The sequence below is a fragment of the Callorhinus ursinus genome, unplaced genomic scaffold (assembly GCF_003265705.2).
Source record: "Callorhinus ursinus isolate GAN/ISIS: 27379988/994484 unplaced genomic scaffold, GSC_fseal_2.0 scaffold22, whole genome shotgun sequence".
NCBI classification, from domain to species: Eukaryota; Metazoa; Chordata; class Mammalia; order Carnivora; family Otariidae; genus Callorhinus; species Callorhinus ursinus.
This window is the reverse complement of record NW_027397084.1, coordinates 10,002,931-10,022,255: the sequence shown is the minus strand read 5'-3', so window position 1 is coordinate 10,022,255 and position 19,325 is coordinate 10,002,931. Positions and strand designations below refer to the sequence as shown.

Genomic DNA, 19,325 nt, shown 5'->3' with positions numbered 1-19,325 from the left:
CTTTCCTTAAGCTACTGAAAAATGGAAAAGATGCTTAAGTCAGATATGCCTCATTTCCCTCATCTGTAAAATGGGAGTAAGAGTAGTACCTCTTCCATAGAGTCATCATGAAGATTAAATGAGTTAATGCTTAGAAAGCACTTAAAGCAGTGTTTATCACATTGTAAGCACTTAACCCATGTAGTGTGCTATTATTGTTGTTGTTGTTGTTGTTATTGTTTTCGGTGAGCAAAGGAGGTAATGGCTATACCACTGTCGTCCAATACCTTAAACAAAATTGCATATATGTCTCCAGGAGGCAGTATCACACACGGAACAGCTCTGCACCCGCATGGACTCTGGGGGATCCCTGTCTCCTTCCACTTACTTGTTCGGCAAATTTCTGAACTTCACTTTAGTTTGTCTCTACATCTTTAGATGGAGATAAAAATAGCAGAGACTTTTAGGTTAGACTTGCTACAGTCCTTGTAAAACCACTCCACACAAGTCTCAGGACATGCTTCAGTGTTAGAAGCCCTTCTATTGGAACCTCGCCTAATAAATTTGCATATATGATGAGGAATAAGTAAGCTATTGACTTTCTGGGTCTCTTAAATCTAATCATTTCTTAAGTAAGTAGGTATGAGCACGTAGTTCCTCTTGAAGTATGGAGGGGGCCACAGGAAAGTGGGTATGTTGGAGGTGTGTGTGAAATGCCTTGAAAGGGAGGGTAGTTGACACTACAGTTTTGTCATTCAGGAGAGATAGTGAGTTTAGGGTCCATTAACACATGAATTGACTTGCTCTTTCTCCCTCTCCAGGCTCTCTCTCTCTGTCTCTGTCTCAAGCTCTTTCTCTATTATCGGTCTCTCTCTCATCTTCTCTGTCTCTCTCTGATATTCTCTGTCTCTATTGTCTGTCTGTCTCTCTTTCTCTTTCTCCATCTTTCTTGTGAGATTATGTCCAGGGGGCATATTTGTTAGGAGAGGGTGGCAAAGAACTGAATCCTGAAGAACACCTTCCTTTTAAGGGTCGGATGAAGGAGGACCACCCAATAAAACAATAGCAGTAGAGGAGGAACAGAGGTAAGAGAGAAACAGGAGATAATGATGTCCTAGAAATTAAGACAAGAGAGAATCTCAGGAACAGCAATAACAAAGGCTGTAATTATGTCAAATATGATTAAATCAGAAAAAAAAGGCAACTGTAACATCACTGGCAGTAGTATTGGTAGAGTCTTCAGTAGATGGAGACCTGTCTAAAAGATGAGAAAAACAAAATAATAAGTAACATAAATCAAAATAAAAAGAAAACCTATCTTTTAAAGGAATTTTAGAGTCAAGGGAAAGAAAGAAAGGTGGTGTTTATAATACGGGAAACTTACACATGCGTTACAAGAAGTTTGAAGATCCAAGAAACAGACAGTGATTGCTGAGGCTGACTTGTGGTGTTCGAGTAGGAGGAGACAGGGGTGAGGTCACCCGTGTAGTGGTTAGCTTGGGAAATAGGAAAGATCCATTTCTGTGAGTCAGATGAGGAGGAGAGAAGAAAGAGTGAATATTTGAAAACGTTGGGGGTAAAAGTGGGAGGATTAATTTCCTGTGTCCCCCAAATGTATTTTTAAAGTGCATGACTTGGTCATGCAGGGAGTAAGACAGGGAACACTAAAGCCTTAAACAGAAGGACACTTCCACTAGAGGTGAATGGAAGATGGGCTGATTAACATGGGAGGCTTGACTGAGGTTGGAGATAAAGTATTTGTGATAGCACCAAATGACACAGTTCACGGTCATACATTGTTCTATTCTTTTTAATTATATGATCTTATGTAGAGTTCCTGAACTTCCCAGGAGCAAAAGTGATGGAAGTGGACGCATAACTATGTCAAAGTCAGAGATTTTATATGTGGACATGGGTGGAGAATGAGTGATGAAAGAACGAGAGGTCAGAGAATGCTGATGAGAAGAGGGTCCAAGGCAGGGGTGGAAGAAGTAGCCATTAGGTGAGTAGTGAAAGGAAGTCAGGAAGTCAGGAGAGGGCTGATGGACCAAGACTGAAGTTGCAGTGACGTAAGGGAATAGATACAGCAGGAACATAAATGCATTTTTTTTTTTAATTAAAAAGCAGAAGGTTTCATTGGAGAGATGAGTTTTCCTTTTTAAGATGGTAGAGATGGAGAAATGAAAGGGCCAGGGTCCAGCCATTAGAGTGGGGACTACTGGGGTGGTTTCTAAGTGATAAAATCGTTTTCATGCTGAATGTTGAAAGGGATCTCAATGATAACTTATTTAGTCTATAACTTTTTAAGTCTATTTAGATGGTAAGTTTGAAGTTCTGAGAGCTAAGGCAACTTGTTTAAGAACAGTGGATTTGGGGGGCAGGGGCACCTGGGTGACTCAGTCGGTTAAGTTCCCAATTCTTGATTTTGCCTCAGGTCATGATCTCAGGGTCATGAGATCAAGCCTCATGTTGGGCTCTGTGCTTAGCCTGGAGTCTGCTTGGATTCTTTCTCTTCCTTTCCCTCTGCCTGTGTCCTCAATCATGCATGCTCCCTCCCTCCCTCTCTCTCTCAAATAAATAAATAAAATCTTTAAAAAAAAGAAAGAACAGTAGATTTTTGGCTAGGAGACCCCAATTCCCCTTGTTTGCATGTGGGACTGTGTTTAATAAACCACACGGTTATATACTTGAAACACTGTAAAGGAGGACATATTATTACAAAATGACTCTTGATTGTGCTTAGAAATTAACAAACCAATATGCACATTTTCTGTACACTTCATCAAATAAATCCATGGTGTCAAATCCTGGCAGCCTACTGTGACCAATGACTTGTATATCAGAGAGAAAATGTAATCCCAGTGACATGTGACATGTGACATAAAAAGGTCACATTGCCTAGCACCAGCCCTTGCTTAAGTCTAGCTAATTAGTGGTGCTTTTTGGTTAATTCAAGTGGATGGGCCTCAAGGCAATACTATTTATAGAATTCAGTCTGATAGTCTAGTTACCCTCTATGTTCTAATTAAAAATGTTTTGAGTATTAATCCACATGGTTTGAAACTATAAAAATAATTTCAGGGTCACTTTGGAGATGACAGAATCAAGCCTTGGCTGATTTTTTTCACTCTTAAGTTCACCCACTATTTGGGTGACTTTGGGTGACTATTGGGTAAAACATTAGTTTTATAGCCAACACAAAGACCATCATGTTGTGGCAAGAATATTGGACTAAGATGTCAGGAGAATAATATTTCTGATCAATTCACTCTATCTTTGGGCAAATACCAAACTATCTGAAACTCAGTTTTTTCATCAGACAAAGGGAAATACTGTCTCCTGTATCCATCTTTTGTGGTTGTCATGAAGGGCAAATTATGGCAGGTAAAATGGTGGCAAAGTACATGAAATGGCAACTAAAATATGGCTTCAGATGCTGACTCTTTCACTGAGTAGATAGGTGTCTATGGTTATTTAACCTCTCTGGGCATCAGTCTCTTCATCTATAAAACATGTAATGCATATAATATATCTGTTACATAAAAAGACCTATATTTGCATGTACTAGCAGGAGCTGTGATTATTTGAATATTAAAAGGGACGATACAAATGTAAAGCTTTCTTCTCTTTTTACCTTCCAATTCTCATTGAAATCTTGCTGCAATTCAGACAGTCTGATGAAATCATACACCTAACTTAGTGACCTTCTTGCCTCATGTTTAATTCATTCCTCTCTATGGAGGAAGTACTGGGAATACTATCATTTATGTTTGCCTTGCTTCTGTTTGTCCCTCTCCTTCTCATTCACTTTTTGCAATGAGATAGCTTATGTCTTCATTTGTGGTATTAGGATTTCAGGAAGCTAAGAACATTTTTTTCTGAAAACGAAGGGAAAATGGAGTATCTGAGAAAATATAAGTTCGTATCTGACATCTTAGAGACAGATGGTGACCTTGATATACAGTCCTTCTTGGAAAGCATTTTTAGGAAGATTTCCTTACAGATTTTAAATATACACCTTTGGGGCTCCTGGGTGGCTCAGTCAGTTAAGCATCCAACTCTTGATTTTGGCTCAGGTCATGATCTCCGGGTCATGAGATCGAGCCCTATGTTGGGCTCACATGCTGGGCATGGAGCCTGCTTAAGATTCTCTCTCTCTCTCCCTCTGCCCCTTCCTTCCCCACTCATGCTCTCTCTCTCTCAAACAAATAAGTAAAATCTTTAAAAAATAAGAAAGAAAGAAAGAAAGAAAGAAAGAAAGAAAGAAAGAAAGAAAGAAAGAAAGAGAGAGAGAAAAGAAAGAAAGAAAGAAAGAAAAAGAAAGAAAGAAAGAAAGAAAGAAAGAAAGAAAGAAAGAAAGAAAGAAAGAAAGAAAGAAAGAAAGAGAAAGAAAGAAAGAAAGAAAAGTTTAACAGGTATCAGATGTGGATTGGTAGATGGAATTTGGATAGAATTCTGGATAATGGACTATGGATAGAATTTGGATATGTGAACACAGAGAGCTTACATAATACATAAGAGGTGTTTGTGTAGTAGATATGGTGGTGTTTGTCCTGACAACAAGTTCTGTTGAGACTCCACTGAATGTACCACCCCTCACCCCAGTGGACTGCTAATTTATCTTAGCACTTTTCTACTGAGTCCTTACATGTCTTCATAATCTTTTCTAAGACAGTACTTCGGCAGCCACTGCCACAAACAGGCACCAGCCCTAGAAGTAAAACCTTTCTGCCATTTTGGTTAGCTAGAACAAAGAAGTTACTCTGAAGAATAGTTAGGCAAAGTTTGCCCAGAGTACAGGGGAGAAATTGGCAAAGGATCTTGGGTTGTGAGGTGACCGTGTACCCACAGGTTGATGTAAATGCAGAGCAGGTTCTCTGGATCATGAGGTAACAAAAGTGAACATTCTCAAAAGCATTGAGAGACAGAAATAAAAATGTTCACATTTTATAGGAGTGGTAAAAATTATTTTATTTTTTCTTTACCTCATTTCATATGAGAACAAGTATGCTTTCAATGAAATTAACAGTGGGAAAATTTTAAACAAATAAAAGGAAATACTTCTACACTTAGCATATAATCGGTCCATAGACTTTTCTGTTGGGGTAGGTCAAGGAGTCAAATGCTGAAGAGGAAAAGAAAAGAGAGGAAAATCTGGTTAATTTTATGACTAATAATAACATTGTAATTATGCCCTAAGATAAGAATAATGAGGTTGAAGCTTTGGGGCATAAAATGATCATCTCAGAGGACAGGGAAGGAATTCTCCCACTCTTGCCCCTAACAATTTGAGTGGCACCAAAGAATTGGCCAGATGCATTATGGCGTGTAGTTTTTCTCAGGAGACAGCTCCTATTAACCTGTAAAACCATTCTTGAAAGACCAGTGGCTAGTTTTATCTGGAAAATCCTGTATTTCAGGAGAAATCAGCCTTGATTCCAAGCAAAAAGAATTTTGTAGTTGATAGAATGATAAACTCCCCAATGGTGGATATGGTCTAATTTTGCTTTTGACCTAGTATGTGAATTTCTCTAAACATAATATTCATATAACTAACTTAGTGTATTGTACTGGATGGAAATTGGCCTTTGACACAGAGCAGGTCCAATAGGAAGCACATGAGCTATCCTTAAGGAATTGTAAGTATGCTCTTGCCCTTTTGCCAAACCTTTTTCAAATTTTAAACCAGGTGCTTATAGCTTCTGCCTTTCTTGGAGTGCAGTATGCTGCTTGTGTTCTTGTACTCCAGACCTTAGTGAAACTCTGAATTTTTAGCTGTCTTTAAGGGATCCCAAGTGAGTTTTGAGCTGGCCACCAAGTAGAGATCACCAAGAGGGCAAACTCATCTGTAGCCAGTTCTTAGTGAACTTCCGAGAGAGAGCAACACTCTCACTAAATGGAGCCTCCATTTTTTATTTTTTTTATTTGAGAGAGAATGAGAGAGAGAGAGAGAGAGCACAAGTGGTCTGAGGGGCAGAGGGAGAAGCAGACTTTCCGCTGAGTGGGGAGCCCAATGCGGGGCTCGATCCCGGGGCCCAGGATCATGACCTGAGCTGAAGGCAGATGCTTAACCAACTGAGCACCCAGGTGCCCCTAAATGGAGTCTCCTCAAGTGGTAGGTATAGTCTAGGTCAGAAAGTCAGGGCATTCAGCCTTTCCTCTTGATACTACTTCTAAACCAACTGGGACCTTAGCCTTGTTTGTCCTTTATGTCTGTGTACTTATTCATTTCATTTGCTCACATAAAACATGGATATTGTATGATACAGAGTAATTAACTCCCAGTTAGCAGATAACCCCCAAATGTCAATTTTTCAAAAAAAGGGACAAGTTTTTTTTTTCCCCACTCACACCTAAACCTAAAAGAAGACAGAGTAGCTCCCCTGGCAGCTCTGCTCTTGGAGGTGACTCAGGGATCTAGGCTGCTTCTGGTCTGACTCTGCCATTTTGGGGTCCTCTACATCCAGCTGCAAGCCAGTGTCCTTATTTGAAAAACGGAAGCGATAAAAACAGACCTCTCAGCTTGGCATGATGACTAAGCAAAATGAGACACTTTGAATGCCTATGGCAGTACCTGGCACAGAGGACACCCAGAATTTTGATGTTTCTTCCCTCTGACTGTAACAGACCTTGGGACAGGAGCCAAATTTGCCAAGATGAGTAAGGCAGGCATCTGTACTCAGATTGCTCATGAGTTCACACTCTGAAAAAGAAGGCATATTTTTTAACTAGAAACTTGACTCTATATAAGTTCCATGAAAGCAAGCACTGTGACTCTCCTTTTATTTTTAACTACATATTTCCCGAGTCTAGATCACTATCAGGACAATGATAAATGCTCAAAGTATAGTGTTAAATCAGTGCTTAAAATGGCAGAACTATACAATGAAGAGGCTAGAAAATGATACTCATTTCCTATTTTCTCTCCTCACCTTCCCTTCCCCCAGAATTTACAAAGATTCAAGAGGATAAGATAATGCATAGGATGACTATGGATTTCCTGATTCTATACCAGACTTCATTCAAATTGAGGAGTTCATCTTGAAGTATCCCTCCATGTAAACCATAGTACACGACTGTTAATAATTTTTAAATCTTATCTATAGTTGAGTAGAACTAAAATTTTGCTTAATCAGTTCTTCTTTCCCATGTTGAAACTGTAGATAGTGTTTTTTAAGCATCTATAAATATAGTTTGCAGTACCTGTTCTTATAGCTCCAGACACTACTTCGCCTCCTGTTTGTATACAGCCTTTGCTATCAATAAGCCATTTTGTCTGAATGTTTGGTGCCCATTGTGCATCTCAGTAGTCTAGCTATGTTTTGTTCCTTCAAGTTGAGTTTCCAGATGTCTTTAAAACCCCTTCACCTTGCTGAATTGTGTTGTACCAGAGTTTAAGGGGAGTCACTGAACTTGAAAGATGACTTGGAAGTAGCTTACCTGGGATCCCCTGGCCCAATATCTTATTTGTAAAAATTCTAACAAATCACTTGTTCAAATGATTGAACAGTACCTGGTTAACCTGATCATGTTTGCCATCCACTCTTCCTCCTGGTTCATATCTATTGCCCTCAGTGAACAGATTGCTTGGGTGACTGCCTCCCCTTTCAATTCTCTTTCCCGTGCAGTATGTTATAGACATTAGTGCAGTCAACTTTTATGCAATCTCTCTGTAGGTAAATATCCATGTGTATTGCTTTGTATCTTATGACAAGGAAACTGAGGTGTGTGGTAGTCTGTCTGTTGTCAAAGGTCATCAAGAGTAAGAAGAAAAATAAATGGGAATTGCCATCTTCAAACAAGTGTCCCTATCCATCAAATCAGAGCACTTATCTTGGCAAGATACCCCTTGGCTCTCCCTTTGATGGCTGACACCAGGAACACAATGCTCTCATAATGGCCTCCATCACTTCCTGCTTCCAGAAAGCAGTATCAGTGGCAGACTGTCCAGTCAACTTGTCCTTCTGTAAGGTTGAAAGAGACCATATTGTTTTCTGCCAAAAAATGGACCTGTTTCTTTTTCCTCCAAAGGAGATCTGGACATAGCAAAATGAGCAAGTAGAGCCAGCTGTATGCATTTTTTCACCCATATTAAAACTGCCAAAGCCCAAACACAAGAACTCATTCTGAAAGACTTCAGCGTGCCAATTCTGGGCTTACGGAAATCTTTTTCCCTAATTACTTCAACAACCTCTGTGCGCAATATATTGAGGAAATTTCATCTTTACATGGAAAGGAAGGCAGGTTTGTAGAGATTTGTGGGACAAATTTTCAAAGAGCTTTAACAAGACAGATTCTTAGGTATTAGATGAAGCAAATATTGAGATAAACTATATGAAGAAAATTTATGTTTAGAAAGGGAAAAATTCCAGTCTAAATGTTGACTGAGGACTCAAACATTTCATGTCCTCATTTTGTCTCCTGAGGACAAAAGGAAAGAAAGGAAGAATGAATGAATGAATGAATGAGAGAAAGAAAGAAAAATAAAGTCCTCTTATGCTTTTGGTTCTCTTCCCTAAAGCAGGATATATTATGTATGTGCTGAGAAAGATACACATGAGAATAGTAAAGATGCCATAGCCGTCAGAGTAGGCTAGGTTAGGATGTCATAACGCACAACTTGCAAATCTCAAGAGCTTTAAACAACAAAGGTCTGTTTTTTGCTTACTCTTCTTGTCTGTCTCTGGCAGGGACCCAGGCTTGAGAGATAAGCGTCCATCTTGTACTTTGCTGCTCACTGCCTCAGAGACAAACTTAGAACTCTTAGAGCAGGGGTTGGCAAACATTTTCTATAAAGAGCCAGACAGTAAATATTTCCAACTTCAACTTCAAGTTCATAGAGTTTCCGTCACAATTACTCAATTCTGCTATTGCAGTGCAAATGTGGAGTTTACAATAGTTTATACTATGTAAACAAATGAATATAGGCTATGTTTCGATAAAACTTTATTTACAGCAGCCAGTGGGCTGGATTTGGCCTATGGCCTATATTTTGCCAACTCAATTAACTTGTATGGCCGCAAAGAGACACTTGTTACCTCTGCTCAAAAATTGATGACTAACTAATGATTCTACTCAACCATAAGAGAATGGGGAAGTACAAGCCTTTCACTACCTGAGATAAGCCTAACCTGTATAGGTGTTCACACACATAACCAGAAAATGATGAAGAAAGAGCTGAGCAGTTATTTCCATAGCTCCACAATGCTTGATGAAGCTACTGCTCTTTTAGAATTTCTCTGATCCCCCAGTTTTCTCTTTAATTCAGCAAAACAAACTTTATAAGGTGGCAGTGTTCCTTCGCTATTTAAGAGGCAGTAGGAGTGACCAGGCAATCAAAAAGGACACTGCTCAGCTCCGTGTTTATTCAGCGTTGGTGGCCATGTTGGGTGTGAATAGCTGGAGTCATCCATTGCATGAAATCTTCACTTTGCTGCTTCCACGGTGAATCAGGATATGCATCCTAGGAGCAGATCTTGGGAAAGGGTTTGGACGCAGTGAGGGAGGTGTTTTGTCAGATGACATTCCTCAACAGTGAAGTTCCTAGGGCACAAAGTTATTTTCTCACAGACCAATTTTGGGGATGTTTCCTAGATGTAGCATTGTAACCTATACACAGGGAGAACGATGAGATGGGGTTTTCAGTTTATTTTACTAAACATGGCATCTCCCTTAAGCCTGTTTTACCACAGGGTGATGTCACTTTATGTATTTGGTTTTCTAGCAAAACCCATCTTCCCAAATCACAGCCAACCCCATTTTGCCCCCTCCTGGTTTGTCATTGTTTTATAAAGTCAAATGGTTCCTTAGCTTTGGTTGACAAACTTCTTTCCATTTTTAGGTACTGCTCTAAGAGCAGAACTTAAAGAGTTCGTTTAGTCTTACACAGTTCAATTTATTCACATTTCTTACTTTGTCCACAGAAATAGTTGACTAGATATAGAGAAATGTATACTTAAGGGGATTTGTCAGCCAGTTAAAACAAAGACATTAGGAATTTATTGTGTAGGTAGTAGACTCTAGAAATTGAAATATCTCCCTTACATTGATTATAATCTATACCTTCGAAAATGTTCAGGTGCTTTCTTGCATTTTATCGCCCAAGCAGAACACTTTAGTGAGCCACTTTAATAATTAAATTTTAAAGAGATAAAAACAGAGAGCAGAACATAGACTCCAAGACCTGTTAGTTGGGAATAGCTCTCAACTTTTATTCCCCCAAACAGTGATATTTCTTTTGAGTATGAGAAGATTCCAGAGGCAACGGTTACTTGACCATGACAAAGAGTACTACTTTCAAAAGAGTGAAAATAACCTACAGCTAAAAAAATATTTTCAAGGTCCAGATGATATTTTTATTGACAATGTCCTATATCTTGTCATTAAATGTAGTTGACTTCAGTGAAAGTGCTATTATGGTTTCCCCACACAGGTTTTAAATTTTATCTCCCAGATCAGCTGCCAATATCAAGGTATCCTAGAGAAGAGCTCTAGTGTTTTTAAACAGACTATTATCCAAGTTTCTTTGTTTGGAATAATAACAATAATGACAACAACAATACTTATTAAGTCCTAGCCACTCTTTGAGCCTTTTTTCCCCCTTCTCCTCCAGCCTCTGGCAAGCATCATTCTATTCTCTACTTCTATGAGTTGGAGTCTTGTAAACACCTCATTTAAGTACTATCATGCAGTATTTATTTTTTTAGACTGACTTATTTCACTTAACATAATGTCCTCATTTATCATTTATGTTCCGAGCCCTTTAGAATATACTTAATTTTACAGCCACCTTATGAGCTTGATACCATACCATTTTTCTTCCCACTTTGCAAAAATGGAAACTGAGGCTCAGTGAAGATAAGTTACTTGCCTAAAATCACACAGAGAGTAAGTATCAGAACTAGGATTTGAATCTAGGCAATTTGGACCAGAGTCCATGGGAATAACCACTGAGCTATAACATCTTTTTCACAGCTGGAATAAGGGGGTTGTTACTGAGATTGTAATAGGAGCAGCAGAAGAAGTTAAGGACTTATTAACAACCAATCCACATAACTGAGAAAAATCTATGTAACTGAGAAAAATCTATGCTTTTTTGTGCTTATCTAAATTGACCACAAATTCCCCCAACATAGACAACAGCTCTTATGTTGCTGGGAGTGTGGAGATCCAGGGAAAATGCTAACTCCCTTTCTTTCAGCAACTGCCTGGCATAGAGAGTTTCCTTTCTTGAATAAAGGCAACGTGAAAGAGAAGGGAGCCCTCATAAGCTTCAGTTTGCTTTCCACAGGTCGTCAGTGGGGTGGGTCATTATTGCCACCAACCTCCCCTTTCCCCCCGGGATTGCCTTCCTTGGCCTTTCTGCCACAAGTGCCTTTGGAAACTCTTTGCCCTGAGTTCCCCTACATGCCACTCTTGCCTTGCAAAGAAGATGAATATAAAATATCAGGCAAAGGTTTTGTATTCCCAGCCCGGATCTTTATCTCAGAATAAAAGAGGGAAATTTATCTCTTGTGAGTCATGGGCATTGAGGAGCTGGGAACATGTCACTGGCGGGGAGAGTTGGCAAAAACAGTCCTAGTGGATTTCAAATTTATTTGACTAATTCTTTCACCACTTGTCAAACGAAACTACTTTTGTGTAGGTAACAAAACAAGCTGTTTCCTCTGCCATTTCTCCAGTGAGTAGTATAGACACTTGTGGCGACACCCATTACTGCTAACTGTTATGATGTTTGCTGTCAAATTCATTTATTTATACAACTGCTGTAAAAAGCCTGAGGCCCATAAGCAGCCATGAAAGATTTCAGAGTCATGGTGTGGGGTCATGAGAGGGGAAAAAAAAGTCTCCACTGGTTATGAGAAAGGAACTGACACAGGAAATGGTCACATATGGCGCAGATTTATTGTGTCCGGGGCTTCCCATTCAAATCTCATTACAGCCACAGCTCAGAGCTGGGCACGGCACAGTCACATTCATTTTAGTTTTGGCATCCGACAGAATTACTGCTGCAGCTTCACACTGAGGGCTGGAGAGGTGATAAGTTTATCATTCTGGGGAAAGAGCGTGCTCAGATTGTATTTGTAAAGAAGGCTGTTGGCTGCCCCTGCCTTTAATCTAGCCCATGAACATCGCTGTGGTCAAAGATGGCAGGCAAGGTTTGCTAGCAAAAAGGAAATCTGAGGGTGGAAAGAAAGGGGGAGTGGGGTGGAGAGTATTACCAAAGGAATGAAGGGGAAAGTTAAGATTAGATGAAAGGGTTGAAACCATCGTGAATTTCGCAAGTTTTTATTGATTTTTTAAGTGGTGGAAAAAAATACACATCCTGCTTGTAGATGTGTGTGTGTATGTATGTATGTAAATGTGTGTGTGAGTGTGTATTTCTTTCTTGCACATATTTTCTAAAATCATAGATAATATGTTTCCATTGTAGCATTTTCTTCACCTGTAACTTGTCTCTTTCAACATTGTTCATTATGAATGCTTGCAACACTTACAGGTGCTGTTTCAGACTACAAGGCAGATGTTATTAATTTGAGATGAGGGTAGTGCCAAAAAAGGCAAAAAGGGAGTGGGAAGTATCTTAAAAAATACTCCTCTTTTGAGTATGGCTAATGTAGAACTTATATTTATTAGCACATGTTTGTTCCTGACTCTACGCATACATCACTTCATTTAATCCTGTCTATCAGCTTGTGGGTTGGGTGCTATTTTCAATCCTTTTTACAAATGAGTTAACTGGGTCAGAGAGAGGATAAATAACTTGCCCATGGTTTTGCAGCTCTAAAGTGCAATGCAAATCTCTCTGACTAGAAAACCTGATCTCTTACCTGCCAAACTGTACTTCCTCAACTTGCATTTGCTTTGGCTGTTTTCAATGTAGTAGTCAAAGAATAAAAGTCATAGTTGAGAACATACTCATTGGTGTTTGCAGGGCAAAACCTAATACAATAAAATAACAAAAATACAGAAACATTTTCTAAGCCACTTATTTTAAGCAAAATCTAGATGACATTTCAACATAGTAAAAGAATACAAAATGGTCTCCTGGAATTTGTTTGCATGGACTTTATCAATAAAAATCAGGGTTTATTAAAAAAAACAAACAAAAATAGATTCAGAAGAAGGGTCTATTTGATACATATCTGATGCTCTTCCCTCATCTTCATTGTCATTTTATCACTTTCATCTCCTGATAATTTTTCCCCTCAAAGTTAACACTTCTGTAAAAAGGAAACAAATATTTGGAAATACTCATCAAGAGAACTTAGTAAAGACAGAAAGACCATTCACAGAAGGCCTTACAGACATCTTGCTTCATGGAGTGGTTGGTTTTACATAGTGTTCCATTTTTCTCAGATTAGGTTGGAAATGTATTCCCATTGGAAATAGACCCGAGTTCAAGGACTTTGGTGAGATTACTCATGAAATTGTGGCAAATCCTAGAGTCTAGAGCCCCTGAGGCCCAATCTGCCCGTTAGGTATGCCTTAAGAGGTGTGTATGTCTCATCTAGCAGCTACCATCCTCCTGTGCACTATCTTCAGTCCGGTACCACTCCCTCCACACTTGGGACTTCTCTTTTCCACCCCCTTATGACTCCCATGCATTGGAAGCCACTGCACCACACCAATCACCAGCTCTAAGAGTGCTGTCTTTCTCAGAAAGAATGATGCCAGAGGAGACTATGTTCCTAAGCACCACTGGTCAACGAATTATGAAAGCCAAGCTGGCAGTACCTTAATTTTGAAGCTCCCAGTCCTGAACTTTGAATACATTAATTTTTCAATTTAATGAACTTTAAATTTCCCGAATTACATTATCTTATAATGCCATCTGTGTATGTGAGTGTATGTATAAGCATATCTATCTTATCTCTTTTATAATGACTAGTACTTCCACATTGTGGTCACTCAACAGAATTTACAGACCTCTAATTCTAGACTCTAAATTAGCAAGCCTGTGTTTTCGGTCAACCATACTGAATCTATGATGCATAAGACCATCATTCTCAATTTACCTTACAGATATAACACACAATCATTATTTCGGAAATTTACAAAAAAAAAAACCTCTTAGCTAGAAATCTTCATTCTAAAAAAGTAGACAATTTTGTCTATTATTTCTAGTATGACCAAAATGTTTTCTTTAATATTTCTTTCCAAGATTTCAGTTACTCTCTTTGTGTATTTAGGAACACAGCTTTGAGATTTTGGAGTCTCACTATTCATAGCCTGAGGGTCTACAACAACATCCATAAATGGGGATAAATTCAACCTGTCTACACTTTATTTGATCTGTGGCCATTTATATTTGTTAAATTAGAAACAATGAGGTGTAAATGTTGTTTGACAGAAAAGAATTGTAAATGATTTCTTTTCATTTTGTGAAAATAAGAGAATGATTATATATTTTGTTTTTGTCAAAATCTCCTATACTTTACTGTACCATGAATTGGGAAATCTATCACAAAATGGCTAAAAAAAATTATTGAGGGAAATGGTGATGTTAACCTCGAGGAAAAAAATCATTAATGTTGATGTATTTCATTCAATTTTAGACATATAAATTTTTCCCTTTTGTTGAAAGGGGAAGATGGAAGGATTCTATGTGCCTTTGAGTCAAAACATTTATTTTAAAAAATCTTTTTTTTCTTTCCTTCTGACCCATTTTTCTAAATAAAGGATAGAAGTTGTTTCTTTTCTTTTAATTTTTTTTCCCTAGCAAAGACGACCCCTTTGGCATATTTTCTTTTCAAATGTGAAATGAGGTGGAAAATCCTCATTTCACGACAGGAAGGACAAATATTGACACAAAGTTAATATTTGTTAGAACCCTGGAAGCAACCTGAGTATACATACACACACTCACACGCATACATACCTTCTCCTTTTTCTCCTCCTTCACCAGACATACCTAACTCACTTCCTTTTTTGGCTTTTAGGTCTGTGGTTTCCAGTTGCGGGAAAGGTGGATGGGGCATATTGTGTGTCTAGGATATTCTAGGACGTTAAAGTATACACAAAGCAAGTGTTCATGTGCACACATGCACATACAAATACAACCTGCTTAATCTAATTTCCCCCACTTAGAGAAGAGCTTCTGGACTTTATCACTGTGCTTGTCCATCTTGAATGCAATAGCAGATGCCAAGCCAATACTCGCTGGTCACTCAGCATGTATGAAGTTCTGTCCACTCTTGCTGTTTGAGAAGAATGCCCTGGGGTGACTGGGCGGCCGGCCCTGACAGGCTGTGTCACTTATCTCTTCACATTGATTATGAAAGTCAGCTGTGGCCAGACCTTGGTTTTTTTTTTTTTTTTTTTTTTTCCCCTTCTCCTCTCAGCCCCTCTTACAAGCACCCCTGCCTGGATTTTCATGAGGAAATAATCAGATTAGGCCTTTCACGGTGAGTTCATATGGAGTTCTCTTTCTCCAGTGTGCTACTAACTGAATAAACGTGTTTAGTGGTAAATTGTAAATGACATTATGATTACCAAAGCCAGCATGGGTTTCATTTAAAAGTGATCAGAATTGCAGACCACAAAAATCGTGACTGGCAGATAAGGCCATTTGGAGAAGAGGGAAAAGAAAAGACAGAAACAAATGAGAAAGATAATCATTACGCAAAACGAAACCTTCCCCAACTGAGAGAAGCAAGAGGGAAAGAAATCCCAAGGAAGAAAAGATGGAACACTATTTCGAAGGGACACTAGACTGTCACCATGGGCTTCTGCCGGCTGTGGCCAGGACAATCAACGATGATGTCTGTTGGCCGTGTGCACACCCCTCTCTTAAGCAGCGTGCATTCTCTCGCACAAGCAAAAACCACGCCTATTTAAGAGCTCTGGTACCCTAATGCATTGCTTACGTGGGCTGGATTTTTGCCTCCCATCAAAATGAAAATACTAGAATTGATTTACTCTGGGGATGACATAGGAAAGTGGATGGAAAGATATTGATACACCACCCTGTCTCTTAGTCAGTGCTAATAAATAAAATACAATAAATTAAAAATAAAATTTCTTATTTATGAGCACCAGGACTCCAAGTTTGGCTATAAAACAGAATAATCAATGTTACTTGCTGGTAATCTTTAGATTGGGGCCTTTGCTAAATTTGTGGCTATGTGTTTAGACTTCTGGGATCGTACGCTAAAATACTAAAAAGGCCAAGTGGCAATATAAAAAAGCAAATGGACTCTCACCAAATATATGATTTGGCAAATAATGACAAATAACCCAAAACCTCTCCCTGAGTTGCTTTCAGTAGACTTTGTAGAGAGAACTCCTGATGATCATGGTACTTCTCAGCCAGTATTACTCGTCACAGCTGACCTTGCATCTAAATACAAGCCAAAGTGAAGTTATTTGGATCATGTTGCTTTTCTCTTCCCCATTTTCCTCATTATTATTATTACTATGTAATGGTGTGAGTCAAAATTATGAGTCAGTTTTTCTATCTATGAACAAGGGATAATTAAACTTGCCATGAGGAAGTTTTAGGTAAAGGAGGTTAGGAAGGGAGGAAGAAAGAAGGAAGGAAAGAAATAGGGAAGGAAGGAAGGACCACCAATCTGATGGCTTGAGGGCATCTTTGTAGTAAAGTAAGTCTTCCTCTGCTCTTCTAGTCCCTGTCCCATCCCGTCCCCCTTCCAGATACCACTTCCATTAGTCTGTGGACTTGCCGTCAGATATTTCTATACCTGAAGCTCTCCTGAGCAACTATTTTATATTAGTTGCAACAACCATGGGATGGTCACCATCTGGCCACCTAAGACCAATCCAAGCAGTATCCAGAGGCCACCCCCACCACTGATAAGCTGTGAAATCCACAGGACTCCTCTGATAGTGTCCAGCTTCCACACCACATTAGAGAGTATAAGGGTATAGCATATTTTGCTTAGCATCCTGCTTGCTGCAATCACCACCACATGTCTACAATCTGCATCTCCAGAATACACATCTCTTCCCTGGTCATTCATGGGCTCACCCAACCTTTGACTCTCCTTCACCAAATCTTGCTCCGGGAGCTGTGTGGAACTCTTAAGTTAGAATCAGCAAACTGCTATCTATTTTCATAGAGTGTTCTGGAACCCTTTTACCTCAAGCCTATCTATTGTCACACCCTTAAACCTTGAGGTTCTTGGCATGTTTCGATGTTCTTCACATGCTCTATGTCATACCACTTAAGTAAAAGCCCCTGCTTCTCTGAGGCTGACGTCATTAGGCTCACTACTTGACGTGTCTTATATTGACATAGTAGGCACTACTTTTCACTCCCTGAAAGCCATTGAAACTAATTCACAGTTTCCTTCTCCATTCTAACTCTGCCATCACTCTTTTCCAGGTAAATAATTCATCCGAAACCTTGACTGCTCTGGAAATAAAGACTACCCAAATAAGAACAAGCAAAGGCTATTTATTCTGAGTTTGCTATAGCCAGCGAGTTACCCACCATCACTTGCTTTTGGCAGAGGCTCAAAGGCAGAGAGAGTGAGAAAGCTTTCTGGTGGAAAAAGGAGAGAGTTCAGGTATACCCTGATTGGAAGCTGTCGTTATGGGAAAGCTGGAAGTGGGCTCATTAGAAATGAGACATCCTATGTGATTGATTAGAGACACGTATGTGGCTTTCTTCATTTGGTCCTAAGCTGGACATGGGGAAGGAAATTAGGGAAGTTGACCGTTATTAATCAGGTGCTAGCTATTTGGGGCTGATTGTTTTGAGGATTATTGTTTGGTAATCCTGGACTAGTTGATGCGGATAGAAATGTGACTTTCCTGGACTGCTTGTGCTCATAATGGACTGGTTTCTTGGCTGGTCACTGCAGACTGTGGTTCAGAGTTCTATTTTCATATATGGTCTGGCTATTGTCTGTATAGTGTATATTCAGCCTCTTACTGCTCAACTCATCTTCAAGGCTTCTCTAGAATACCTGGTACAGAGAAAGTCTTCCATAAAAGTTGTTATTGTTAGTTTTTTTTGAGTATGATTTTTCTCCATTCTACCTTATTACTCACTGACACAGTCTTAGCACTGAAATTGTCATCACCACCAACTTTCAAAATCACAAACCCAAGTATCCTACTCGAAGACCATGACTCATGTCTTTCCAACTCAGTCAAGAGCCCTTTCCTTGTGACATTAAATCTATGGCCATGTGCCCTTTTTAAAAATATATACTTAAAAAATATATATATATATACACCCCTTGCGTCATTTCCCTCCTTATGCAGCTGAGATGTGCTATGCTTCATTACAATTGGTTCTTTGAAAATATCTTTAGTACCGGTGACCCTCTGCCCCTTCGCCTCAGTCACAGGCAAAAACCTAACCTTCAGTGAACCCAGCCATCCTGTCGTCCCATGACATCTTACTAGGCATACCCAAAGCATTTGCCCATCTGCTCTCTGCAACCCAGGCTGATTTATTGTGAAGGTGATGGAGTTGAGGTTTCAGGGTCCTCACTTACACTGGCCACTTCCAAGATTCCAGAAGGAATGCCAGCAATGTGTTTACATGGCCCTATGTTTTTGTAAAATTTGCAAATTGGAGACATTTTAACCAAAATTTAAGATAACACTCTCTTCTTGCTCTAAATTTTCCTTCATCATAAGCACTGTGGGCGTGGGTAACAATGGACACAGCATTTTTAAGATCTAGCTAAGGGGGAGTTGAACTGGACACGCATTTGGTATGGGTTTAAGAGGGTGTGGCTTCTGTGGTTAAAAATCACTTCTATATAAATTTCCTACTGGCCATTTATGTCACTTTACCCATGCTGTGACACACAGGAGCCAGACCCTGGGTCTCATGTGTTATGAATATATCCTAAGGCATGAGAAGAAAGTGAGAGGTGGAGAAGTAGGTTTTTGAGTTGACTTTGCCACAGAAGTTACTCTATAAAAAGTTATTCAAATATTACACCTCATACATGAGGAAAACTTTTAAAGAAAGTTCCCACATTTGATAGTTCTGAAGATTTATACGATACCAATCATGAGTTGTGAAGCTAAAAGGAACTTTTCTAAACTACCGGTGATAGAAAATTAATGTCAGTCACCCAGGTTAAAGGCAAGACTGAATTACCTTTCTATCCCCCTGAAGAAAATATTACAACATGGTTGTCATATAAAAAAGCAACACAAAAGTGTGCAACAAAAAATAGGAAAAAGTTAATATTAATTTCCCCTAGATTTTATCATGTTTATGGTATTTATGAGGTTTACATTTATAACTGTGTTGTGACTTTTTTTTCTCATTTTTATCTAATACTCATTTTGAATTCATAGTTTTGTATTTACTTTTACAGAATGGTTTCCCAACATCGTATAAGCACTAAAATCCA

At 39.1% G+C, this 19,325-nt stretch overlaps 1 protein-coding gene and 1 long non-coding RNA gene across 7 annotated transcripts in view; one reads left to right on the top strand and one right to left on the bottom strand.

Annotated features, from left to right (window-relative positions):
* The window catches only part of PKHD1 (PKHD1 ciliary IPT domain containing fibrocystin/polyductin), a 484,077-nt gene that overhangs the window by 400,771 nt on the left and 63,981 nt on the right, over positions 1 to 19,325 (top strand). The window contains exon 61 of one of the 6 annotated variants that reach the window (XM_073905084.1): positions 6,927 to 7,047. The exons of the other annotated variants lie outside the window; for them this stretch is intronic. Within the exon in view, the coding sequence (XP_073761185.1) occupies positions 6,927 to 7,024 (98 nt within the window). The 3' untranslated portion in view covers positions 7,025 to 7,047. The remainder of the gene's footprint in view (positions 1 to 6,926; positions 7,048 to 19,325) is intronic. 6 annotated transcript variants of the gene reach the window in all.
* LOC141374834 (uncharacterized) lies at positions 11,889 to 17,027 on the bottom strand. The gene is made up of 4 exons (XR_012381974.1): positions 16,975 to 17,027; positions 16,185 to 16,321; positions 12,810 to 12,921; positions 11,889 to 12,007 (listed from the first exon to the last, which is right to left on the bottom strand). It is a non-coding gene; the product is annotated as an uncharacterized lncRNA (long non-coding RNA).